This window comes from Nymphaea colorata, chromosome 5 (assembly GCF_008831285.2).
Source record: "Nymphaea colorata isolate Beijing-Zhang1983 chromosome 5, ASM883128v2, whole genome shotgun sequence".
NCBI classification, from domain to species: Eukaryota; Viridiplantae; Streptophyta; class Magnoliopsida; order Nymphaeales; family Nymphaeaceae; genus Nymphaea; species Nymphaea colorata.
Window position 1 is genome coordinate 24,385,867 of NC_045142.1, and position 24,854 is coordinate 24,410,720.

General features: G+C 36.3%; 2 protein-coding genes across 4 annotated transcripts in view; both read left to right on the forward strand.

Moving 5' to 3' along the window:
• Positions 1 to 5,116: 5,116 nt before the first annotated feature.
• Positions 5,117 to 24,854, forward strand: part of LOC116254889 (long chain acyl-CoA synthetase 1-like) — a 93,336-nt gene continuing 73,598 nt past the window's right edge. The window contains exons 1-20 of one of the 3 annotated variants that reach the window (XM_031630522.2): positions 5,118 to 5,343; positions 5,987 to 6,149; positions 6,517 to 6,580; positions 6,662 to 6,751; positions 6,876 to 6,932; positions 7,056 to 7,104; positions 7,249 to 7,325; positions 7,412 to 7,451; positions 7,536 to 7,630; positions 8,439 to 8,606; positions 8,713 to 8,823; positions 8,921 to 9,008; positions 9,240 to 9,306; positions 9,395 to 9,470; positions 9,566 to 9,683; positions 9,919 to 10,164; positions 10,244 to 10,383; positions 10,499 to 10,681; positions 10,903 to 11,022; positions 11,895 to 12,227. In XM_031630522.2, coding sequence (XP_031486382.1) covers positions 6,004 to 6,149; positions 6,517 to 6,580; positions 6,662 to 6,751; positions 6,876 to 6,932; positions 7,056 to 7,104; positions 7,249 to 7,325; positions 7,412 to 7,451; positions 7,536 to 7,630; positions 8,439 to 8,606; positions 8,713 to 8,823; positions 8,921 to 9,008; positions 9,240 to 9,306; positions 9,395 to 9,470; positions 9,566 to 9,683; positions 9,919 to 10,164; positions 10,244 to 10,383; positions 10,499 to 10,681; positions 10,903 to 11,022; positions 11,895 to 11,942 — 1,983 coding nt within the window. In that variant the 5' untranslated portion in view covers positions 5,118 to 5,343; positions 5,987 to 6,003 and the 3' untranslated portion in view covers positions 11,943 to 12,227. Of the gene's footprint in view, positions 5,344 to 5,978; positions 6,150 to 6,516; positions 6,581 to 6,661; positions 6,752 to 6,875; positions 6,933 to 7,055; positions 7,105 to 7,248; positions 7,326 to 7,411; positions 7,452 to 7,535; positions 7,631 to 8,438; positions 8,607 to 8,712; positions 8,824 to 8,920; positions 9,009 to 9,239; positions 9,307 to 9,394; positions 9,471 to 9,565; positions 9,684 to 9,918; positions 10,165 to 10,243; positions 10,384 to 10,498; positions 10,682 to 10,902; positions 11,023 to 11,894; positions 12,228 to 24,854 lie in introns of those variants that run through there. The other 2 variants (XM_031630521.2, XM_050077732.1) reach the window with 2 other exon arrangements.
• Positions 15,698 to 24,216, forward strand: LOC116255057 (protein REDUCED WALL ACETYLATION 1-like). Its single transcript, XM_031630789.2, has 16 exons — positions 15,698 to 15,996; positions 17,344 to 17,435; positions 19,156 to 19,290; positions 19,372 to 19,428; positions 19,509 to 19,581; positions 20,701 to 20,859; positions 21,237 to 21,386; positions 21,462 to 21,717; positions 21,809 to 21,930; positions 22,075 to 22,161; positions 22,238 to 22,326; positions 22,408 to 22,470; positions 22,823 to 22,879; positions 23,407 to 23,503; positions 23,595 to 23,753; positions 23,888 to 24,216. Exons 1-16 carry the CDS (start codon positions 15,964 to 15,966, stop codon positions 23,891 to 23,893), a joined length of 1,635 nt encoding a protein of 544 aa, XP_031486649.1. The 5' UTR covers positions 15,698 to 15,963; the 3' UTR covers positions 23,894 to 24,216.

Here is a 24,854-nt window from a genome sequence, read left to right on the forward strand (position 1 = left end):
CCGTGTTGGCTGAACACCTCTCCGCATTAATGTCTTCCTATTAGGACAAGTCATACTTAGTATTTATGGTTACACCTAATACAAACATCATAAATCAATGTTAGAACAAAAAAGGCCTATATTGTCTTTAATAAATAAATAAATAAATAAATAAATATATATATATATATATATATATATATATATATATATTCTTTCTAATCATCTAACACCTACCACTCTCTCTCTCTTTCTATATGTATATATATATATATGATAGATGCAGTGCATCCACTAGAAAGAGAGTAAAGTAGTTAGCTGAATTGTTTTAAATGAATAAGCAATCAATAAGAAGAGAAATAAACTCAAATGCTTATTGACTCGTCAAGATCGAGTCCTTTCTCTCTCTCTCTCTCTCTCTCCAGTCTCCATGATAAATCGTTCTCAGTACTAATCCTCATTCACAAGATATTTTCCCTTTTTCATAAAAAGTTTGAAGGGGATTCAAAATTATGTCAATTAATTCTCTAACTTTTAGATAAATTAGTTGTCTTCAAAGTAAAAGATAATAAATTTATAATATTGGTATTTATTTGTAAAAATATTTAACTTTTTTTTTGTTAAGGCATTATGAATTTACATATCTCTCAACCAAATGGCTCAAAGTTGTAACTGAATCATTAAATAGTCGGTAGAATCTAACAACCAAATGGATGGAGACACGCTCTTTGCATTAAACTGCCGATGCCTTTTCACATAGTTGAAAAAGAAAACTAATATTTACTTGTGTTATTGTGTCTGCTTGTAGTGGCGGAGCCAGGACAGTCCAACCTCTGGATCTGGGTAGGGTCAAACTGAATTTAAATCTAAAAAATACATAGAGTGATTAAAAAAAAAAAAAAAATTCAATGTAAAAGTTTTTTTTTATTGGCGAGGGTGGGGCCATGGCCTAGGCGGCCCCCACCCCCTCCCTCCGCCCTTGGTCTGTCTTTACCGTCTTTGAATATCAAAGCATTCAATTGCGAGAGACTCAGTTATTGAATACCAATACTTGATCCTTGTTTATATATTTTTATTAACACCAAGATCTTTTTTTTATATATTTAAATACATAAAAGTGCTGTTCAACTGAATATTTAAAAAAAAAAACTCATATTAAAAGACTACCAAAGCATATGCAACTGCCACCATTAAGTCATGAAGCGTAGTTTACAATACATCAAAAAACACAATTAAGCGACCGATGCACTAGTTAACTTACATGTGCAAACTCGACACCAAGCACCGACGCAACCCTGAACCATAACAGTGTGAGAAAGGAGGGAATACTTCTGCCTCTCACTAATGACGTGAGTTCCTCATGTTCGGGATTTGTGCTCCGAGATAAGCAGAGGTAACAGGCGGCACGGCTGAGTCTCAGGCGGCATGGCCGAATATCCGGCAGCGTGTCTGTCGCCATATTTTATTGGATCAGCATTCCACATTGGATGTTTGGATATCTTAACTAGCATTTAAGTAAGTCATGGACGGTCAGTCTTCCATTATTGGGATGTCCAAGAGTCCATCCTAGGGTTGTAAATGGGTCAAATATGATAGAAGAAGACTTGTAGGCTTTGACTGCACAGGATTCGTTGACTTTTTTCTTTATAATATTTGGTTTGGACCATTTATAGACACTCACGCAAACGACCTCATGGCCATGAATTTTTCATCTTTTCTTTTATATATATATATATTCTCAAAGGATTTTAGATTTTAGGATATTTATATGTCCAGTTGTTTTAATATTTAAGGTTTCTGATTCCTATGAGTGTTATTCTTCAAAGTTATAAATGGTAGAAAATATGTCAAATACTTTAGTTGAATAGTGTATAATGTTGTGGGTCTACTTAGGTCCTCCAACAACCTTTTATTATGTTGTGTGTCTCCCCTACCCACCGAGAATTACTTGCATTTAAGGCTTGTTAATGGTCTTAGGTAGCAACTTGTGGCTCGAGGTGGTCTGAGCCCACCCTTGACTTACATTTAGGATTGTTGGTCAACTCGGCCTTAGCTCCCTCCCAATGCAAGCCTGTGGAGAGGACTGGTCTCCCGACCAAATTATTAAAACTCGGCCTCGAACTCGTTGACTGTTGACTTGTATTTAGGGCTTGCGAATGAGCCCCACGGCACGCGCCTTAGCTTGGGTCGAGCTCACCATGTAAAACAAGATTTACTTTGTATCCAAGATCATCAAGTGGAGTTTGAACTTGGTTAAATGGAAGAAAAAAATCCATGTAATTAAGATAAGTTTGTTTCTTATGATCAAATTTAGGTAAGATTTTAGTATTTTTCAGAAAATTTTAAGGGCCTAAACATGGGCCATAACTTAATTAAAAATTATGTCTCTGAATTTCCTGACGTATGTCAGGTTTTGGCGGAGTCCCACTTATTGAAAGTTACTTTCCCAAGTTGAAACATCAATTAATGAGTTGAAATAGATAATAAATATCCCTTACTTTTTCATTAAAGCCAATAGATGCTTTATCAACTAGAAAGGACCAAGATAAAAGTTTCCAAAGCCTTATATTTTTCGGGATACCAAACTTCAACCCAATGCCCTTATGATGCATAATGGATAAGTCAGGGCATCGGCCGAGCCATCTGCAACTACCTGGTATTCGGACTCCAGAAAAAGGATATCGGGCCGGTCCAGTTGGGCCCGATAAGGCTTGATATTTTTTTAATATTTATTATATATATATATATTATTTTTTACACTTAATTACATTTATATATTTTTTATATTTAATCTGACTGAACCTGGGCCCGGAGCTCGGGCCCAGGAGCAGGCCCAATGCATAGGCTTAGTAATGACATAATCAAACATAAGGTTTAACATTAAAGTATTTGATAGCCTCACATTTGAAATCATTACTAAGATATAAACTAAGGAACTTAAGCGTAGATCTTAGGTTTGACCTAAGATACATAGTCAGGTGAGCGGGAGGATCATCCCACCGCCCGAAGCGAGGCCCAAAGGCCCCTCATTCTCTCTACCTTCGGGATCTTGAGCTGCGTCGGTGTCAGTGATAGAATGGTGCACCCTTCAACTTGGATGTCGCGTCTTACCATCTTAAGATATAAGAGCAAAGCGCCCACATGAATTGAACTAGAGACCTGCTTTATACGAACCCCAAACCCAACCAGCTACGCTATGCCCCTTAAAGCACTTAAGATATTGAGTTTGATGATCCATAATTACCACGATTTTTTGCCATGAATTTCAAATTTTGAATAATCAAGTGACGTCCGTGTGTTAGGCCAAAAAATGATAAAATTAACTCGCAACCTCTGGGGCAGTTAGTAATAAAAAACAAAAATCTTTACTAAACCCTTAAATGAAATGAAATTAAAATAATTCCGAGTTTTACCCCAAAAAATAACTACCATTTCTTTTGTTTTGTTTTATTCCTTTGTTTTCTTATTTAATCACTAAATTTTAGTGAAATTGCGTTCGGGTCATGAGAGTTTGTTGCGTGCTTTGACTTGCGCACAGAGTTAATGTGCACGGAATCGAACTGACAACTTGCTTACAAAAAATTAAGGTTCCCCTTCAAAGGTCGATGAGCGTTATTTTATTAGTCAATTCTTTGTGCTATTAAATGTTTTAAAGAGTTGTGTGACATTCAATTGCTTGCTGCCAAAAAAAATTAAATTAACTATAAGAAAATTGCCATTTTAATCTCCAAAGCCTGTTTTTGAATTTTTTTAAAACAGTAGAGTATGCTTTGAAGGCATTACCATGTACTGATTAATATTAACTTTTGTTATTTAATAAATGGGACTTGAAGTTTTTAAATTAAAAGTCAATTATAATGATATATTATAATTAGTACCTAACTTTTGAGTGTAGATCGAGTACACGCAATAAATATACGCTTCTTAAAAAACATAAAGAGTTGGGGCATTTTAGAAATTTTTTATGATCCAAGGAACATTTTGGCCTTTTTCAATCCGTTGCAAATCTTATGTTGCCAATCATATAAGCTGGAAAAAAACATAAATATTACACAAAATCAGTTGCATATGCTTGAATATTTATTTATTTAGTTCTATATTCATACAATATTGTTCTAGTGATCTACATAAACTTTTGAAGAGGAATTTGATGTGAAGCTTTTATATGTAAACTCAGAAAAGAAAAAAACGAAACTGAAATTAGCTATCTGTAAAAAGTTGCCGAATATCAGCAAACATTTATGGTATGACCATAGTTTATGATGTTTTTAGTGGCGTGTTTAAATATTTAGTCATCGGATGACATGGGATAGCCAGTTGATTTCACAATGTATGTATAAAAGAATCCGTTGGACGACTTTTTTTTTTTTGTAATTTTGAGTCACTATAAACTATCATAAAATTGTTTGCTATAATTTTTTACAATGAGATATATCTTTTGTGACAGTTTTTACTGATACAAAATGAGAAAAACATTCACTTGTAGATATAATTTATATATATATATATATATATATATAGAGAGAGAGAGAGAGAGAGAGAGAGAGTAAATAGTGATTTTAGTTATTTAGAGTCACTTAATCACTTAACCATCTAACTAAGATTGTTTATATGACGCAATGAAAAATAAAACATAGAAAAAAAATGATAAAATACCTTTTTCATATTGTCTCTAACTGTTCATAATGAATTGAGCGGCTCTATTAAATAACTTAACTGCATGGTTATAAAAAACTAACCTCGCTTTTCAATATATATATATATAATTTCTGACACTTAATTTGTACCGGGTCAGTTCCACCGTGCTCGTATTTATTTCTCCTGAGTTCCGTTGCGTTGGGGTTCACGCAGCCACAAATTTTCCAAAGGAAAAAAACGCGGCCCTTTTTGGTGCAGCCACGCTCTCCAGAGCACAAGGAAATTCTGAATCAATTAAAAAGAAAGAAACTTAGAAAGGGAAAATATAGTTGGAGATTATAAAGTCCACTTATCGAATGCAGAGCGAGCATTAATGGCGGTCCCCTCATTTTCCTTCGGCCTCTTAATGACACCACCATTTTTTTTTCTTCTCCTCTCTTCTCTTCTTAATTAATTTTTGTTTTCTTTACCATCTTCTTTTCTTTTCTTGATTGTTGTTTTCTTCCATCCCCCTTCATAAAAGAAAATATTGAATAAATTAAGCTGAGGTATTTTGGTGGGACTGAAGATCCTTCACTCCCTAATGAGTTCCTCTTCACCAGCTTCAACTACCAGAGTTGCTTTGGCCTATAATAAGTGGGAGTGAAAACCGACAGACTCGTTTGTGTAGGCGGGGTCTTTTGGCTTCTTCATACTTCTTGCTCATCACCTTGAGCAAAGTTCTTGGTAATTGATGATATGCATTCGTGGGATTATTGTCTATGTTTTGGTTGCATGAGGAGTTCTAGAGTGGTCTTTGAAGTCTTCTGTAACTATTTTTTTCTGCGATGCAATTTTAGATCACACTGTGAAGATACTGTGGTGCAGTAGTCTTCCTTTTTTTTTTTTTTTTTTTTTCTTTTTATTGCTGTAATGCTTTGAAGTGTTCGTTTGATAGGCATGTTGTGTTTTAATTGATTCTTCCTGTGGTTGTGACTTTCCTGTGGGATCATGCCTGTTTGAGGTATACTAGCTTGCGCATTGCCGCCATTGTTGGTTTTCTTTTGTTTTTGTTTTTTTTGTTTTTCTTTGTTAGGCTTGAAGCTTTGATTGTACTTGGACGTCCTATTTGTTGCTCGATTGTGCAGGTGTCGGTATACTAGCTTACGCGGTACCGTACCAGTCATGCTCTGCTTGGCTTCCTTCATTTCTGTTTTTCTTTTGTTGTGTGAGTTTTTGGTGAACCTAGTGTTTAATCTGTTAGTCTCTCTCTGGGTGTGCCCGTGTGCATTAGAGAAAGAGAAAGTGATGCATTAGCTGTGCGTTTTCCTTTTCTGTTTCCCTTGGAATTTAGTGTGCCTCTGAACTGCTGGGATTTCCAGTGTCACAGGGAGCCAGTGAAGAAACATGAAGGCTTATGCTGTTAAAGTGGAAGATGGAAAGGAAGGGAGAGATGGTGCGCCGGCTGTTGGACCTGTTTACAGGAATGTTCTGGCCAAGGACGGATTTCCGATCGTGGAAAACAGTGTGAACACATCTTGGGATGTTTTCAGGTGATGAAAGTAGCAGAATGATGTTTTCAGCTGCATTTAATAGTCTGCGTTAGTTAGGATTTAATGTGCTTGACTTCCCTTCTTTCTTTCTGAATCAATTTGTCTGAAAGGCTCACTAAGTGCTACACTGGGCAAGTTTGTAAAGTGAGGGTGTAACCTATTCAAGATCTAAGATGAGTCTGTTGGTTGCTGTTCCAATAAATCTGTCAAGAAATTTGGCATTAACGCTTAAAGAAAAAATAGTGATTGGTATTTCAATAAAATTGTTGAGCAACTTTGTCTGTTTCAGAAAACATATAGCGTCAGTTTTTTTTTTTTGGGAAATTTTCTCATGGAATTCTTGTTCTTTTTTTTTTTTTCCTGGAAGGGATTCTGTTGAGAAGTTCCCTGGAAATAAAATGCTTGGATGGAGAGAAATCGTCAACAAGAAGGTAGTTCTGCAATTAGCCCATATTTGAGTTGTCAGTCAAAACTATGTATCTTGTTATAAAATCCTTTCTATTTTGCACTAGGCAGGCAAATATGTATGGAAAACGTACAAACAGGTCTATGATGAGGTTCTGCAAATTGGTTCTGCTTTGCGTTCATCAGGTGCAAAACCGGTATGCATATTCCACTGACATTAATATCTTTCATTATGTTTAACCTTTGAATTGGAACATATGCTAGATTTGAGGCTATATCCTGTTGTATTTGATCCAACTGAATTGTTCTTGTAACTTGTAGGGTTCTCGGATTGGAATATATGGAGTTAACTGTCCTCAATGGATAATAGCAATGGAGGTTGATCACTACCCTGTTTTTCCTCTGTTATTTGACCTGGTTTTCAGTATAAAAAACTAGCTGGCCTGCAGCTATGGTGTTTTCTGAAAGAATTATTGGTGATGACATCTTGATCACGTGCAGGCTTGCAATGGCCACAGTTTAGTTTGTGTTCCTCTTTATGATACATTAGGTAATATTCTCTTTACATGATCAGAAAAATGACTTTTCTTCTACAGTTATTAGATAAATGTCTTTAAATCGACCACTATTGGATGCTTATATTATATAATAAATTGTTTGGATTCCTGACAAAGCACCCCATGTCTCGAAACAGGGCCAAATGCTGTTGATTTCATCATTGGACATGCTGAAATAGAGTATGTCTTTGTTCAGGCGACAAAATTGTCAGGGGTGAGGGGATAAATCTGCAACAGGCATTATCTTTAACATCCTTATCTTCTTGTCTTTTCTGCTGACAGACCTTTTCCTGTTTGCAGCTTCTTAAAAATAACAGTCAATCCATCAAGCGACTGAAATGTGAGTACATTCAGAATCTTCATCTTGAGTTGGAAATTTACTGCCCTTTTCTGACCTTCCTGTTATCTTTCTTGTGGGGCATAGGTATTGTAAGTTTTAGTTCATTGACAAAGGAACAGAAGGATGATGCTGAAAATTTGAAAGCTTTGGTGCATTCTTGGGATGAGTTCCTTAAGATGGTTAGTTTCATACAACTGTCAGACTTAAACAAGGATATGAATCTTCTTTATTCATTCAAATTTAATGCTCACACGAACTTGGCACAGTCAAAACCCTGTGCATCGTTCAGAATGTCCAGACTGGAAAGATTGGAGGTGTCAGATGGATCCAATTTAAGGTCAAAGTTGTATATATTAAAGTACCAAATTCTAACAGAAAGCAAATGCCTAAATAATATCCAGCTGCTGATCTGCAGGACTAGGGAGAAACTCAAGAATCAAGCTGCATAAGTTTTTTGTTTTGAATTAAACCCTACATCTTACAGTCTTTGGCTTTGTAATTGATTATCAAAAGAAATGAAGGCTTTGATCCTATTCCTATTGTACTCTTTACAAAGTTCAAAACAGCAGCAAAGACATTTTGTCAATGTGAAAGAGGAACATTTTCCTTTCGCAACCTAAAACCCTTAAATTGATTTTTTTTTCATAAAAGTAGAAAAACTTACAAAACTAGGGTATGTGCATAAATGCATTGTTTGATCTACAGCTAGATTATCTCTACACCAAGCAGAACAAGAATATGACTATGATAAGATCATATCGTCATTTTTACTTTAAATAGCCTGTCAAGAAGTTATGGTTTCAACTTTCAAGTAATTGTCATTGGAAAATGCCTTTCCATGAAATGAATACATTCTGCCATTTCCGGAGGTTCTGTATGCAGTTAGGTTCCAATTCATCTTCCCTGTCTACTTCTCTGAAATGACCTTACTATACATTCTCCTTCATTGATGCTGATTTTCCTGACAGTTTCTTTCTTGACAACCAGGGAATCAATCAACCTGAAGAACTCTCACCTCCTAAGCCTCTTGATATATGTACAATAATGTATACCAGTGGCACCAGTGGGGAGCCAAAAGGAGTTGTTTTGACTCATGAGACTCATGCAATGCAAGTAAAAGCAATTGATGTTTTCATGGCTCAATTTGAAGATAAGGTAAGTGCTGTTCCTGGTGGATAATTTTTCTTTACTAATCTGTTACATTGTCATTCTTTCTGTTTTCTATATCATGCTAAAGTCATTTTTAATGTTCTGAACAAAGATGGTCGAAGATGATTGCTATTTATCATTTCTTCCTCTCGCACACATCATGGACCGCATTAATGAGGAATACTTTTTCCACCATGGAGCATCTGTTGGTTACTGGCAAGGAGTATGTGTTCTTGATAAATTGTACCTAAATCTCAGAAACATAATGTGAAAGATGCATAACATAAAATTTTCCAACTTGATTGGTGGTTTTTATGAAGGATATTGAAGCTCTAAAGGATGACCTCGTGGAACTGAAACCAACATTTTTTGCTGGTGTGCCAAGAGTATTTGAAAGAATACATGAAAGTATGGAACACTATGCCCCTTCTAGAAAAGCTGTGCTCTTATCGTTATCTTTTTTCATTGAGAGGATGTGGTTATGATTCTCAGACATGTAGAGTACCTATTACGAGGATGGGTATATTTTATTGTCCCCGTCCTTTTGGGTGCTATTCATCTTTGTGATGGAGTCTGGGAAATTTTGTTATATGTGGCATCTCTTTTCTAAAAACAATGTATTCATGTATTCATTTATAGGTGCAATGAAGAAGATAAATGAAGTTAGTCCCTTAAGGAGGAAGATCTTCAATTTTCTTTACAGACAGTAAGTTGTTTTGTTCTGCCATGAATTTGTTTTCTCTTTTCACGTATATCATCATGATTATATTTTGCAATCTCTTACTTCCAACCAGCAAACTCTCTATGATGACTGCGGGATGCAAGCACAGGCAGGCATCACCATTAGGAGACTTGCTTGCTTTCCGTAAGGTTCTGTTCTAACTGAATTTGTGCATAAGAAACCACATGTTACATAATTTTCCCCAGCATAACTCATCCTTTGTCTGCTTTTTGCTTATTTGTAGATCAAGGCTGGATTAGGAGGTCGTGTGCGGCTGATCATATCAGGGGCTGCCCCACTACGTGGTGATATTGAGGAATTCTTAAGAGTCACTAGCTGTGCATTTGTGGCACAAGGCTATGGTATGCTATATTCTTTTCTTCTTTCACGTTCTTTTTACTTAAAAAAGTTTAAATACTATTCTGCATAATGATTGAGTTGCAGATAGAATCCTTGAGGCTATTAGATAATTAATATGGAAGGTTATATTACAAAAATTTGCAATCTGTGTCTATCTTAGTTCCACCAAGACATTACTTCCTCATAACAAGCTATAGTTGGGTTCACTGATCATAATATTCATGGATGGCACATCAGGGTTGACAGAGACATGTGGTGTGAGTACAATTGCATGTCCAGATGAGTGGAGCATGATGGGGACCGTTGGGGTCCCTGCAACATTCATTGAGTTGCGCTTAGAGGAAGTACCTGAAATGGGTTACAGTCCTTTTGGAGAACCTCCCCGTGGAGAGATATGTTTCAGGGGAAAGACAATCTTTTCTGGATACTACAAGAATCCTGAACTAACAAATGAAGTCTTCAAGGATGGATGGTTTCACACAGGTAAGAATTTGCTGTTGAGTTTATAGCTATGTGCAAGATTGTGTTTCCATTATGCGGACTCCCTGATTATCATTTGCAGGCGACATAGGAGAACTGCAGCCCAATGGTGTGTTAAAGGTTATTGACAGAAAGAAGAATATATTCAAACTTTCTCAAGGAGAGTATATTGCCGTTGAAAATCTGGAGAAAGTATATGGTTCACCAACCATTATTGAAGATGTAAGCTTTTCTGTTTCTTTTCTTTTCAGCTTAAAGCTTCGTATGGAGTTTTGGATTTGAAGCTGGTGGACTTTGGTTTACTCTTCTTACAAGAAAGGGTTGCATCTCTTTGTAGATTTGGGTATATGGAAGCAGCTTCCAGTCTATGCTTGTTGCGGTTGTGGTGGCGAACGAAGAACACACTAAGAAGTGGGGAGAGGGTAATGGTCACATGGGTTCCTTTCCTGAACTATGCACACTTCCTCAACTCAAAAACCATATTCTTCTTGAGCTGAAGTCTGCTGCTGAAAAGAATAAAGTATATGTGGTTTCCTTTGCTCTCACTATCAGTTCTCAATTCAGCTGCCATTTAAGTTTCTGTGTATTAAGCTTGTTTGGTTAGTCAGTTTAGTGTTAGACATGAACACCATCCTTGATTTGTCAATGTCCTTTGTGAGATTTACCGTGCCCTAGAAGTTTTCCTTTTAAATAGAATCTGCAATTTCCTTGCGTAACGTTTGTCATTATCAAAATTTGCAGTTGAAGAAGTTTGAATATATCAAGGGCATTATTGTGGAGACTCAACGATTTGAATTGCAACCAGAGCTACTGACACCCACAATGAAGAAGAAAAGATCTCATTTACTAAAGCACTATCAGGTAAATATTATAAGCCCAAGTGACCGAGCTAGTGTCCACATGGCCTTCCTTTGAAATGTCGTTGCATCAAACACCATCAAAATTTGCTTCAAATGAGGACTGCATGTGATGTGCACTTTGGTAACTCTAGAACATTAATATCAACTATGCATGCTGAAAGTGTGTGTGTGTGTATATATATATATATATATATATATATATATATATATAAATATATATATATGTATGTATATATATATATATGCTGTGGTAATGCATTGGGCAGTCTCCTGTGCTGGGCAGCCTTCAGCTCCATTTTGATAGTGTATCACAACTTTTTCTGGTTGTACATGCTTGATTTAAACAAATCTGACCTTTAAAAGGAATTTAACAAATGGTTCATGTTCGTATAATCTATTGATTAATTAATATGTTGAAGTCGACATGGGTTTTATCCACCATTTCTGAACCTCTCCATGTTCATGAATTATGAGAACTTGAAGTTTTTCCCAACTTAATATTTGAATATCATGGTATACTAGTGACAATTAAACCTATAACCTGCTAAGTGACTCATCCTGCATTCATCTACTGTTATCTCTCATCTATTACCTAGATCTATAAAAAGAAGTGTGTGAACCACCGCCATATTATGTAGCATTAACGTTCAGGACAACCCAAGATATTTCCATGTCTGCACGTATATTTGTGCATATAGAAACAGAGCTGCGACTTTCTAAATGCACTGAGGTATGGAATATCCAAATGTACATCAAATAAAATATACCAGAAAATATGACATTATTTCCTTGATCTCATGAGTGTCTGGTTTACTGAGGTCATCTAGACGTAATGAAGGATCCATGTTGCTTAGATTTGCTTTGCTTTTGCAGGAAGAGATCGACAAGCTGTACAATACTTTGAGAGAAGGGAAGATCTAAAAAAACTCCTTGCAGTGGTAATGTCTTCTTCATGTCCATACCTCCTTGCATTGGCGTTCATCATATTCTGTTAAATCAAGATAAAGGCGGTGACCTTCATAGGCAGCCTTGTGGGCTTAGTCCAAGTTTGTTCACCAACCTCTCCTTCCATGGTTCTTTCTTTACTCTATGTACCACCTCAACCACTTGATATGTGATGCTAACGGTGATCCAACAGGCTTCAGTCTTAAGTTTTTGAGATCCTGCATCTATTTATAAATAAAAGTATATTATAATTCTGATAAACTGTAATTCCTTTTCTAAATATCATTAGTGTTTTTTGTGGACCAAACTGCTTAATTTCAAGGAACTTATTAAATTGCACGGATCATTCGTAGATCAAATGGTACCAATGTCTCAATTCACTGTGTACTTTCTCTGTTACTGTCCTTGTAAGGTACGATGGTCGGCTCTTATCTAGATTTATCTCTTAAAGGCTTCTTAATTGATTTCATCCATCGCCGATTCATGAGTCTCTCCTGTCAACTTTTAACTATTTTTTTTATAATAATGTTATGATATAGATCATGACTTGTAAACGTTTTTTTGCATATTATATAAATCTGCAAAAACAATAAGAGCTATAGCTCATCTACTGTGATTTTGTCAATGCCAGCAAGTCATATCATAAGACGTTTAATGAGAAGAAAAATAAGCATAATAATTAGGATTGGCACTCCTAAAAATGTATTATATAGTACTATTATCTGTCATCATAGTTTGAATATATTCAAATGTTTTAGCAAATATCTTATAGTTTGACTTGCTGGCATTGACAAAATCACATTCAAGCAACCCCTTGAATCTGGATCACTGTCTGTTCAACCCATCTTTACAAGTAATCCCAATGAATATGGCCGTTATAATGGTCTCTACTTCATCCTCTTTCTTATAAATAATATGGAAATATTTTAAAACAATTTGCACATGCCACGGAAAACGGGTCTGACACGAATGCGGATATATAAATGAATCCAGACAAGATCCAAGACTACAATCGCAAAAATCTTTTTTTTTTGCATTCTCAGCTGTTCTGGATTCGACCCAGATCCGAACTGTTATCCGATCTGAAATAGACCAATAACCATATCTGATTGTGTGCAACTAATAATGGACCTGGGTTCCCATCTGAATCCAAATTTGACTCTAGGATCTAAATTTAACTCCCGGGGTGTGGAAATTTTGAGCTTGTATCCAAATTGAACCGGGTCGGATTACAGAGAAGCTCACCAACCCTTAGAAAAAACGCAAAAGTCTATTACCTCACACATGTATTGAACAAGCAAATTGTAAAGTTGGAAAGGAACCACACACTGACTACACTTGGTGCCGTGCTATTTAAGCAAAGGATTCAGATCCAATATCCAAACTCTTTTTGGACCTTCAAGGATTGGATTTACCCAGTTTTGAGTTGGCTCTGGACCAAAGAGACTACTCTAAAGATGGTCATGGCATTGATACATGATCTGAGCCTATGCCTGATCAATCAACACATCCAAATCCTTTCACGGATCCAAACTTGAGACTGAGCCCAGAGGCCTGATAAGAAATATGGCGATCTATTTCTGGTTCCCTGATAGGATCCAATGGATCTCACCCAAGAAACTCCTTGTATGTACCTCTTTCTTCGCAACCAATTCCGGATCCCATTGAGTTTGGTGAAGATATCCGATCCATAAGACCAACTTCAGAGTGAAACATACGCCAGCGGAAAGGGTATTCTGGTAAATTAATATATTTGAATAATCCCTCTCAACGAACCCTCTGCCGTGGTTGGGATTATAACTTTTCATCTAACGCAACAACGATGAAAACGCCCCAATTTTTGTCAAATATTACAAAGTCTGCCCTTTTGACGATTTTTTTTTTGGTGTTCCAGGCAAAACATGGATCTCATTCGTCTTTGTGAGATGTAAGTGGGTCGGATCTAGGGTTTCCCTAGTCTGGCTTACTTGGACCCGAATTTATCAGTTTCAAATTCAGATTCAGATCTGCCAGAACCAAATGCGTAAAAAAGACAAAATTAGGATCCGAAATTTGCCAGTATTCAGCTTGGGTTCTAATTAGATTTCAACCTCTATCTGGATTCAGATTTAGTTTCGGTTGCAAAATCCGATTTCCTTTCAAATTGGTAGTAAATATTTTCCAATTATCTTGTATTATTTGAGGTACCATTGTCATTTATATTCAATTTCAGGTTTTTAATTGCTCTTAGCATGCATCAGCATATAAGTATGAGTAAATGTAAATTCTATATAAGTATGAGTAAATGTAAATTCTATGTGCCAATTGTTTATCAACTAGTCAGAAAATTTTGATTAATGGTTTAAAGCACAAATGATAGAAAGTTAATTTCCAAAAATGGATTCTTGTGCATGCATAAGAACTGGGTGGCCGCTGGCCGCCGCTGTCAAGTGGGAGGGATCGGCCTCCGCCCCCACCCAAAGGCAGTGACGCTGCTGGCAAATGAGAGCTCGGCTCGGCTCGACTCGACTCAACACATATTTCGTTTAGGTCTACAAATGAGAGCTAGGCTCGGCTCGACTAGACTCAACACATATTTCGTTTGGCTTGACTTCAGCTCAAACTTAAGAAGCTGTACAAGATCAGTTCAACCTCAACTTGATAGACTGAGTCGTAGCTCGAGAAGTCAACTTGCTTAAGCTTGTCTATCAATTCCTCATTTAACCCGATCTAACTTTATTTTAAGTTTGAAATCTTTATCTGGCCAAAGTCTTAACATACATGCATACTTTATTTATGAAATATAATTAAATGGGAAATTTCATCTTCATGTTAACTATATATATATATAGTTAACAAATATCATAGTATTACAGTAAGAGACAAGCATAAGACATCTTAATTTTCGTTTACAAATATTACAAACAAAATGAGAGCATCCTAGCATGTTCATAAATTGTAATCCAATGTAAATCATATTTTAGTTCAATATGTATATTTTTTTTTAAATTGGTTTTTCTACTATCAAAATTTGGATGCTACAAGAAGAGTTCAGCTTTTATTATTAAAAAATATGATTGAAATAAAAAAGTGACTAACCTATAAGGTTAGATTCCATAAAAAAAAACATTTTAATTTGTGAATAGGTATGGTTTCTGTCTCTTAGTCTGATATGATATCCATAAATTTATATTGTATAAAAAACATTTTAATAATGATTGTTAATAGGTCTGAATTTTCTATTATCTTGTGAATGCTAAAAAAATGAGTTTAAGAAAGATAGGTAGCGTTGTCTTAATAGTGAAATACCGCAATATTGTAAATTCTATTTTTCATATCAAAAATTGGTAAAGACAATGTTTATGGGTGATACCCAAGAAGCATATGATTTTAACAAAATAAGTTCAAAATTTAAAATAAATAAAAAATAAATAAAATAAATAAAAAATTAAATTTTATAAATTATTTCTAATTTATTATTTGTATTAGAAGTATTTAGAGGCCTCTCTTTTAAGATCTTCAGATCCAGAAACGAATCCGTTGGCTCGGATATCCCTTGAACCCGACCCGTTTGCACCCTTTCCGGGAACGCTGCTGTGGGGAAAGACGACGATGGCAACTTCGTTATTTGTCTTAAGTGCGTGCCTTAAAAAGATAAGCTGCCGGTTGATTTGGTGGAACTTGTTCTCTCTCATTAATTTAATTTAATCTCAAAATCGAAGTAAAGGACGTTCCTGCCTTTATGGAGAGAGAAAGAGGAGAGAGAAGGGCCTCCTATTTCTACCCGTTGCCGTTAGCTTTCATTTTTCACATCCAAACGCATCATTTCTTGAATCCTCTCTTCCTCCGCACCAACGGCGACTCACACTCTCTACTCGGAAATCGAGGGAATTGGCCTCTAGTTTCCAACGGATGCGGTGGTCTCCGATGCCGGAGTTCTGATCTCCGATCGAAATGCTACTGGATCCCTCGCGATTCTTGCAGTGATTTTCACTCAGGAATTGATATCGAAGCGAGAATGGTGACCTCAGGACCTCTGACTCCCGGGCAGGTGAGAGATTCGTGATGAACGTTGTCGTTGTCGTTGTGGTTGATTCTTGTGCTACAACTGAGTCCATTGTCTGAGGAATCTGCCATCGTTTTTGTACAATTTCTTCCGTTGGTTTGGTTTGGCGTGATTTAGTGTTTTTTCCTAGGTTTTGATTATTCTCTTGCCGTTGCTTCGGGGCTTTTACCTAAATGTTTGATTGAATCATGTATGCATGTTCCGTTATTGAGATTGTTGGAGTCAAATTGCGGTGATGACTGCTTCCTTGATCCAAGATTTGCCTTGCCTGATGTTAATTAGGCGTCGGGCGTTTGTGGTAGTTAGTTCATGAGATTACTTGTTGCGTGATGGAAAAGAAGTTGTTACTTGAGATTTTGTTTGGCGTTGTGTAAAGCAACAATTGATATATGTCGTGTTAGGGCCTACTGTAGGTTATTCAGCGTGAACTACGGAGATGTACTGAGTTGATTGTGTTCTCTAAAGTCGTTCTCTATTTTGATTCTGAGACTTTACTTCATTCGTAGCCATTGATTTCGAAGTGGCAATACGTAGTCTTCAAGTTTGTGATGTAATAATCTGTAGTGTTGCACGGTTTATGTTATTCAATTCTTCGATGGTTGGTTGATTCTTCCAGTATGGCCATATATAAATCATGAAGCCATCAAGTGGAAAATAGAGCTCCAGCACATGCTAAGGGATACTAACTGGCAGTCGAGGCTGTCTACTAAAGAAAGTATTCAAATTCGTGAATTTAGTGTCAGAAAGGTGATTGAGTCTTTGCAGAGGGGTTAAATCTTGACAACACATATTAAAATACTCTTCAGAACACCTAGTAAATCCAATTCCAAACTGAATTTTTAGGGGAAACAGGGTTGTTAGGCACCATTTTCCATAGCTAATTTGCCTGATATGCATTTCATATTTTCTTTAAGCTTCTTCTAGAATTGATGAATTGTTCATGTGTTTTCTTTCCTTTTTCTTTTTTTCCCTTTCACAATAGTGTGCAATCTATGCAATATGCTGGTGGCAACACACAGACAGGATTCCTTTGGTGACAAATTACTAATCCCACACCAGGGAAAGTTGCACAATTAGTATATAAAGTTGGATGGTTTTCAAGATTTGAGTCTGGAATGATCAACATTTTCATTCGTCTTCCTGAAAAGTTTAATGGTTATTTGGAATTCACTTTTCGAATTATGACCGACTTGAATCTAAGTCCAATAGTATTTCAGAGAGTTGTGAATTTAACTTCACAAACAATGGAATATGAAGCTGTCAACTCGGCCCGTTTCTTATGTCCTTCCGATAAAGGTCATCTGTTGATGTATATCCTGATACTGTTTGCAGGTGTCATTTTTTCTTGGGATCACTCCTGTCTTTATTGCATGGATATATGCCGAAATTTTGGAGTACAGAAAGAGTTCTATCCATTCCAAAGTGTAAGTTTAATCATTTATATTAAGCAGATTGAAATCATTGGATCCATTTGTTCCTATGCTTTGTTTTGAAGTATGTGTTGGACCAACCTAATTGTCTTAACTTTCCTTTTATCTAGATTGTCAACTTGAGTTTAGGGAATCAAATGGCAACACACGACCATGTTAGCATACTAAGAATGTTTGAAGTATTATCTTACTTTTAACAGATTTGGTTAGAGGATAGTGATGATTTTTTCTTACTGATGATGTTAAGATTCTTTTAATCAAAATTGAGGTGCTTGTTCTAGATTTTGATGATTGTAGCAGAAGTACCATAGAGGCATAGACTCCATGTGTGGTATCAATATCTCTATGTGTGATCGATTGGAATATGCACTCCTACCTCTTTCTTTGCTTTTTATAGGAAAGTAGTTGATTTAACTTATTGCGATAAATACTGTTCCTGCAATGCTTAGGTCTTATAGTAATTTTGAGGAGTTTTACCAATTCTATTTGCTCTGAATCTTTCTAATAGAATTATCCACTGAGTGCTGTGTGTCCAGATCAGTGATCGTTTAGTCTTCTGTTATTGGCATGTTCAGCATTCTATGTTTTCCAATTCATCTATCTGCATGATGGCCAATTAGTTATGAAATATGAACAGATACCATACATGTGTTCTATCAGTTCTTGTTTAACGCATTGGGATCCTATTTTGTAATTTTCTTCCGTGATTTGTAATTAAGAATAGGCAAGCATAACGCACGCATCCTGCAGACATGTATGGCCTTTGGGATTGCACCGCTTCAAAATCCATCTATGATCCAGGTTGGTCCATTATGTGTTAATTGGCCACTTCAAGATCAACACAATCTTAGGGTCAAATGCGTACACATGTTGATAAGAAGAATAGTAAGTGGGGATTGTTTCCCTAACTTAATCTGTTCAACTTTTGAATATCACTGCCTTGCGTTTTTGTCTATTTCACAAACAGGGTTTGTGAACAGGATGCTGCTTGAGCATTGTTAACTTGTTATTAGCTGCACTTTTGTTGTGTATGTGATATAAGTTATGAATTGTTAATAGTCCTTCAAGGTATGCACTATGTCTTAAAAAAGTAAGCTCTGTTTAAAGTAGATGAGGAATATGAAGCAAGCAGTTCAAATTACTCAAGTAGCAGCCATCAAAATTTTAATATTTAGGTAAACTCACTTTTTGGATAAGGACCTTTATGGTTTTACGTGACATGAAGCTTTGTTTTTCTTCTAAGTGCATGTTGGTTCCAACAGAAGCTAATGAGTGGCTGTTAATTTAAATTTTAAATATCAAACTGCAATTACCTTTTCTGTCAAAAATTATGGAATGCAGCATTGTAAGTGCATAACTAGGCACTGCCTAACCAAAAGGAAAAATAATACAGTGAAACTTCATCCATAGAAATGAGAAACACAAATATGATCATACTGCAGTAGAGGTCCACCTTACTCCTTTAATTAGATCTCTAGGGGCTTGCACCTAGTGAATAGTTTCTAAAAAAGTTGATGGATTTGCTATAGGCTGCATTCCTAAAATTGTTTTAGCTGTGTTCTACATATTATGTTACGCTTTCAGATGGGAGGACACTTATTTTCCTCTTTGTTTTATGTTAGGAACTTCTTGATCATTTCGGACTTCCCTTCCTGCCTTCACTCTTTTTCTCCCTCTTCTTGTGCTTCTCATTTTACTTATTTTCTATCAACAGACATTCAGATATCAATTTGGCTGAATTGGGAAATGAAACTATTAAGGAAGATGATAGAGCTGTTTTACTTGAGGGAGGCATCCAACCTCCTTCCTCAAAAGTATATGGTCCATCCATAAAATCCAATTTGATCAGGTATGGAAGACCAGAATTTCTTTTTTCAAATGCATTTATAGATATTTTGTCTAATTGTTTTATCATGTTGGAGTTGCTCAGGTTCCTCTTAATGGATGAGACATTTTTGATTGAGAACCGGATAATATTGAGAGCAATGTGAGTTCGGAACCATTTGCATCTCATATGATGCACCTTTCAAGGTTATTCTTCTTGTGTAATATTTCTTATTCATGCAGGTCGGAGTTTGGAGCTATCTTGTTCTACTTCTATTTGTGTGATAGAACAGATGTATTTGGAGAGTCAACAAAGGTAACTTGTTTGTTCTTTGGATATACCAAGATATATCAACCTTGCATGAGGTTTTACAGTTTGGTCCTTAATATAAATGCTTTTGGCCTAAGTTACAAGGGTACCTGGCAAACCCTGGAGTACTAGTACCCTTATGTGGATAGGTGGGTACACTTAGGGAGACCCAGCTGGGCTTATTTCTTAACAATTTACTTTTTTTTATCTTTCATGCAAATTCTACCGTGTCCTTATTATCTCTAAGCCGCATATAAACTATAAAATGACATAGTTTGAGATACAAACATAATCTGCTTTAATTTCAAACATGTTCTGGGATGTTGGGAATACACACACACATATATAACTATATATATATGTACCCTTCCATATCCCTGTACCCATATTTTCTAAAATTGTGGTGCCCATGCCCATATCATCATATCTGTGACTTGGCTTTTAGTGTTGTCAACTAGTGGAATTTCAATTTCAGTTTCTCCCATTTTAGTTCATCCCGTCTGAACAGAAATACTTGTGAGAGATGCTGTTTTAATGGAGAATTGCACTGATATTGAGTTATGTGCTGCTTTTTGTAGCTGGTAGAATGTTTGAATTCTGGATGGGCTTTTTGGCGGGGGGTGGGGGGGCGGGGGGGTTTAGAAAAAGGGAAATCTACGTTCTTAACATTGATCAAGTACATGCATACCTAAAACACTTTGGAGAAACCGTCACATTACCGAACTTCTTTTTTTCGTTAATTATATTCTATCAGAAAATGTGTTGTTTCTTAAGTGATTTATTGTTAATGGCATTTTACTCTTTTTTTTCAAGGGCTTGGACAGGTTTTAGATTTCTCTCTCCCCTCCCCTCCTCACCCCCCCCCCCCCCCCCCCCCACCACCACACACACACAAAATGGATGTGTGCATGCACCTGTGCACACAGGTTGGATATAATTTATGTCATACAACAGAAGAAAACCATCAGCCTTGGCTTCTGCAAGTAGCTCAGTTTAAACTATGAAGTGATAAACTTTTGCATGTTGGCCATGCTTCTGCATATTTATCATGACTTGTTTGATAGTTTGATTGTGTTATAGGTGCTCAAGTACTAATTCTATAATTTGTTTTTCTGAACCATGCAGAAGTACAGCCGAGATCTTTTTCTGTTTCTTTATTTTCTTCTCATAATTGTTGCCTCAATGACTTCTTTCAAAGTGCACAATGACAAGTCAGCATTCTCGGGCAAATCTATACTTTACTTGAACAGGCATCAAACAGAGGAGTGGAAAGGGTGGATGCAGGTTATACATTATCTACTCTTAAAATTATTCTTGTTGCGTTCCTAGTTAGTTAGTCACATTGTGTTTGGTGCATAGATTAATCAAGTAGACGAAAGATCAATTCTTATGTTTTGCAGCCCATGAGAATTTGTATAATCATGAAATAAGACTCTCAAACATATGCATGCAGTACTTGGTTGTCCTTATGCTGTATGCTCTCTCCCTTGCATTCCATTCATGACCTAGCTACTATCCTGGTTTCAGGTAGGGAATCACTTGCTGGATCAAACCCAGATGTACCTGCATGATTTAGGGGGTTGTAGACTATAGCAAAGCACAAAATCTAGTTTGTGAGGATACATAACACATGACTCATTTTTGTTAATTTAATTTTTCAGGTGCTGTTTCTAATGTATCATTATTTTGCTGCAACGGAAATCTACAATGCAATCCGTGTATTTATTGCTGCCTATGTCTGGATGACGGGTTTTGGAAATTTTTCCTATTATTATGTCCGAAAGGATTTCAGTCTAGCACGTTTCGCTCAGGTAGATCTGCATTCTGTATTGATAAGATTTTAATGGCTTGAGATGATGATAGTCTCACTGTTTGTTACTTTGCAGATGATGTGGCGCCTTAATTTCTTTGTGGCATTCTGTTGCATTGTTCTAAATAACAACTATATGCTGTATTACATTTGCCCCATGCACACCCTATTCACGCTTATGGTGTATTGTGCACTTGGAATCCTAAACAAGTACAACGAGATTGGTTCAGTTATTGCTGTGAAGATTGTTATGTGTTTCTTTGTGGTCATTTTGATGTGGGAAGTTCCTGGCATTTTTGACATAGTATGGGGGCCTTTGACATTTCTTTTAGGTATCTTGTTAAATGCCTATTTTTTTTTGAAGTTATTTTTTTTGTCTTTCCTGATCTTGAATTCTTGCTGATATCAAGCCAAAATATGCAGGGTACAAGGACCCAAATCCATCAAAACAGCAGTTCTCCCAACTGCATGAGTGGCATTTTCGTTCAGGTCTTGATCGCTATATTTGGATAATTGGAATGATTTATGCGTATTATCATCCAACAGTAGGTTTCTTTATCTAATCTCTTGTTGTTCTTAGCTAATATAACTTTTTTCAAATATGTTGACATTTCCATTGGTTGAAATTTGAGATTGCATATGATATGGTTCTTGCTCTGCAGTTGATCCTGTGTGCTCATTGATTGTAGGTTGAAAGATGGATGGAGAAACTAGAGGAAACCGAACCCAAGCGCAGAGCAACAATAAAGGCAACAATTGTGTCAATTTCTTTAATGGTGGGTGGGCATTCTTCATTGAATACTATCTGTTTCAGCTTCTGGCTTCTAATGCATATTTTTTACTTGACTATAGGTGGGATACTTATGGTACCAACACATATACAAGTTGGACAAGGTCATGTATAACAAGTACCATCCGTACACGTCATGGATCCCAATAACGTAAGTATCTGCTCACATGAACAAAGTTGAAATAATATTTCCTATTCTTCACTCTAACTGATTTATTGATTTTCTGAATAGTGTTTACATTTGTCTGCGAAACTTCACTCAACAGTTGCGCAACGTCTCCTTAACACTTTTCGCGTAAGTACCTGCATTTGATTGCTTCGGTTGTTTGAGTTCCCTGAGCATTTTAGCCTCGTAGGGATGTGGGATGGTTGTATTCAGTTCAGGTGTAGTCATTTTAATTGTCATAACTGATTCTTGCATCATTGGATTTGGAGAGGGATATGGATTCAAAAGAAAAAGTTGTTACTGAATTAGGAAGCAATTGAAATGTTTAGGCTAATTATTCCTCTTTATCTTCTCTGTACTAATTGGTGGTGTAATGTGATTTTCTGAATCCATTTAGATCTGCTCTAGCATTCATGGAAAAGCTGAATCCTGGCATCCCATACTCCTGTAAATGATTTTAGGCTGTTTCTGTTGTTTTCAGATGGCTTGGGAAGATAACATTAGAAACCTACATCTCGCAGATCCATATCTGGCTAAGGTATGCATAATGTGCTTTCATGGTGTTGCTGAAATCATCTTAATTTAATTGATGCATGCCTTTTATTGTTTTTTTCATGAAACTGTTGTTTTCAGAACATTTGAACTTTCTGGTTGCATAATGCATTTATTTGCATCTATTTTGCCAAAAGTTGCTTTAAATTTCTCAAATCTTCCTACTCAAGTTCTAGGTTACATGAACACGTTCTATGTCAGCATGACAAATTGTGCACGAGAGAGAAACACCAGGATAATTAGTGATGAAGTCCTAAACATGTTGGACATGATCAACCTGTTTGTCTATTTCGTTTAATGATCATATTCCAATTTTATTTTATTTACATGTAATGCACGATGTTTTACCATCTATTCAACTTTGGGTTTTAATGGATGACCATCTCCTGTGGCTTAGTTTTACAAAACCTTGTTGTGTAAGTGCTGTAGCCATATGTTTGCCTTTGACATAGTTTTGGACAGGTGTATTTCTGTTTGCGTAAGATAGTTAACTGAGTGCATTGACATATGCAGATCTGGCATGCCCGACGGCCAACCTCGGTGGCTTCTGTCCCTTATTCCCACTTACCCCTTGCTCAACTTTATGCTTACGACAGCCATATATGTTGTGGTACAGAAGAACACGACTGATCCCATGCTTTCTGTTTTAGGATTCTATTTCAATTGTGTATACATGATATAACTCTGATGATTCAACACAGATATCGTACCGAGTGTTTGAGTTAACAAACACATTGAAAAACAAATTCATGCCAAGTAAGGACAATAAGAAGCTCGTTTACAACATCATGGCTGCTGCTGCGATATCTCTTGTCCTCTACAGTGTCGCCTCTGTATTTCTTCACATACCCATTTTCCTGGTATGACATTGAAAGTGCCAAGACTTTTGGTAGAATGTTTCTGTTAGCCATCTGCTGCAGTCCTTTTCTTTTTCCACATTTTCTTAAGAAAAGTTTTCCGTTTTCTTTGACAAAAATCTTTTCTTTATTTGCAGGCGTGAGGCATGAAAATGGTGGTGTTTATGCTGTAGCATTTTCATAACAGGATTGGTGCTTATGTGTATGCCGCCGAGATGTAAATCGTAACATTGATGGTGAAGATCCGTGCAGTGGATGGGGCTACAACCAACAGAAATATAATTTTGTTTTTTTGTATAGATATGAGCATGAGGAGTCTGAATTTGGCCTCCTTATGGATGTGTGTACTGGGTTCCTGTGGGAACCCCTCCTTGTAATCATTTTGGTGGGTTCATTTTAGTGCAATCCAGCACAGAAAAAGAAAAAATATCTGCTCAATAAAACGGCCCCCCTCGTTCGATCTGGATTTCCAGTCTTTTGAATATTATATTGATTTAGAACGCTTACTTTTACAACCCAGTATAAATATCAGGATCAATTGAAGTTAATGAAGAGGAATCGTGAAACGACTTATTGATCAAGATGCTTGCAGATGAATCGACGTCCCAATTAATTTGATAATTGGTGAACGGCTCGCATACAACGTTGTCAGGATTTGACAACTTAGTCAGGTCCTCTAAATGTGAACTCAGGACAAGCCTTGATTCATCAGGCCTTATGTATTCGACTAGAAGAAAACAAGTGTCTTACTAATGTTTGCCAAAACCAAACAGCAAGATCAGGATATTGAAAAGTACAAGAGATAAGTGCATATAGTTCTCATCTTTGGTCAGTCCACGTATTCCAAAAATCCATATTCTTTGTATGTTAAAATAAAAACTATAATTCAATTCAGATAAGTTCAATGGTGACCAAGCTTAGTCAGGCAGAGGGGATGTAACAAATAAATAGAATGTATAAGCTCTCTCTCTCTCTCTCTCTATATATATATATATATATATATATATATATATATATATATATTATTAAAGTATGGTACAATATGAACACTTTGAAAATGTTCACTAACCATGTCAATTGTTGGCAGCCAACAATGGCTTCTAA

Bases quoted from the DNA above. Each gene is read 5' to 3' on its own strand.
- LOC116255057 (XM_031630789.2), top strand. From the start codon at position 15,964: ATGGTGACCTCAGGACCTCTGACTCCCGGGCAG. The intron at 19,291-19,371 runs GTATGGAAGACC...GGAGTTGCTCAG, and splicing joins ATAAAATCCAATTTGATCAG to GTTCCTCTTAATGGATGAGA. The intron at 19,429-19,508 runs GTGAGTTCGGAA...TTATTCATGCAG, and splicing joins CGGATAATATTGAGAGCAAT to GTCGGAGTTTGGAGCTATCT.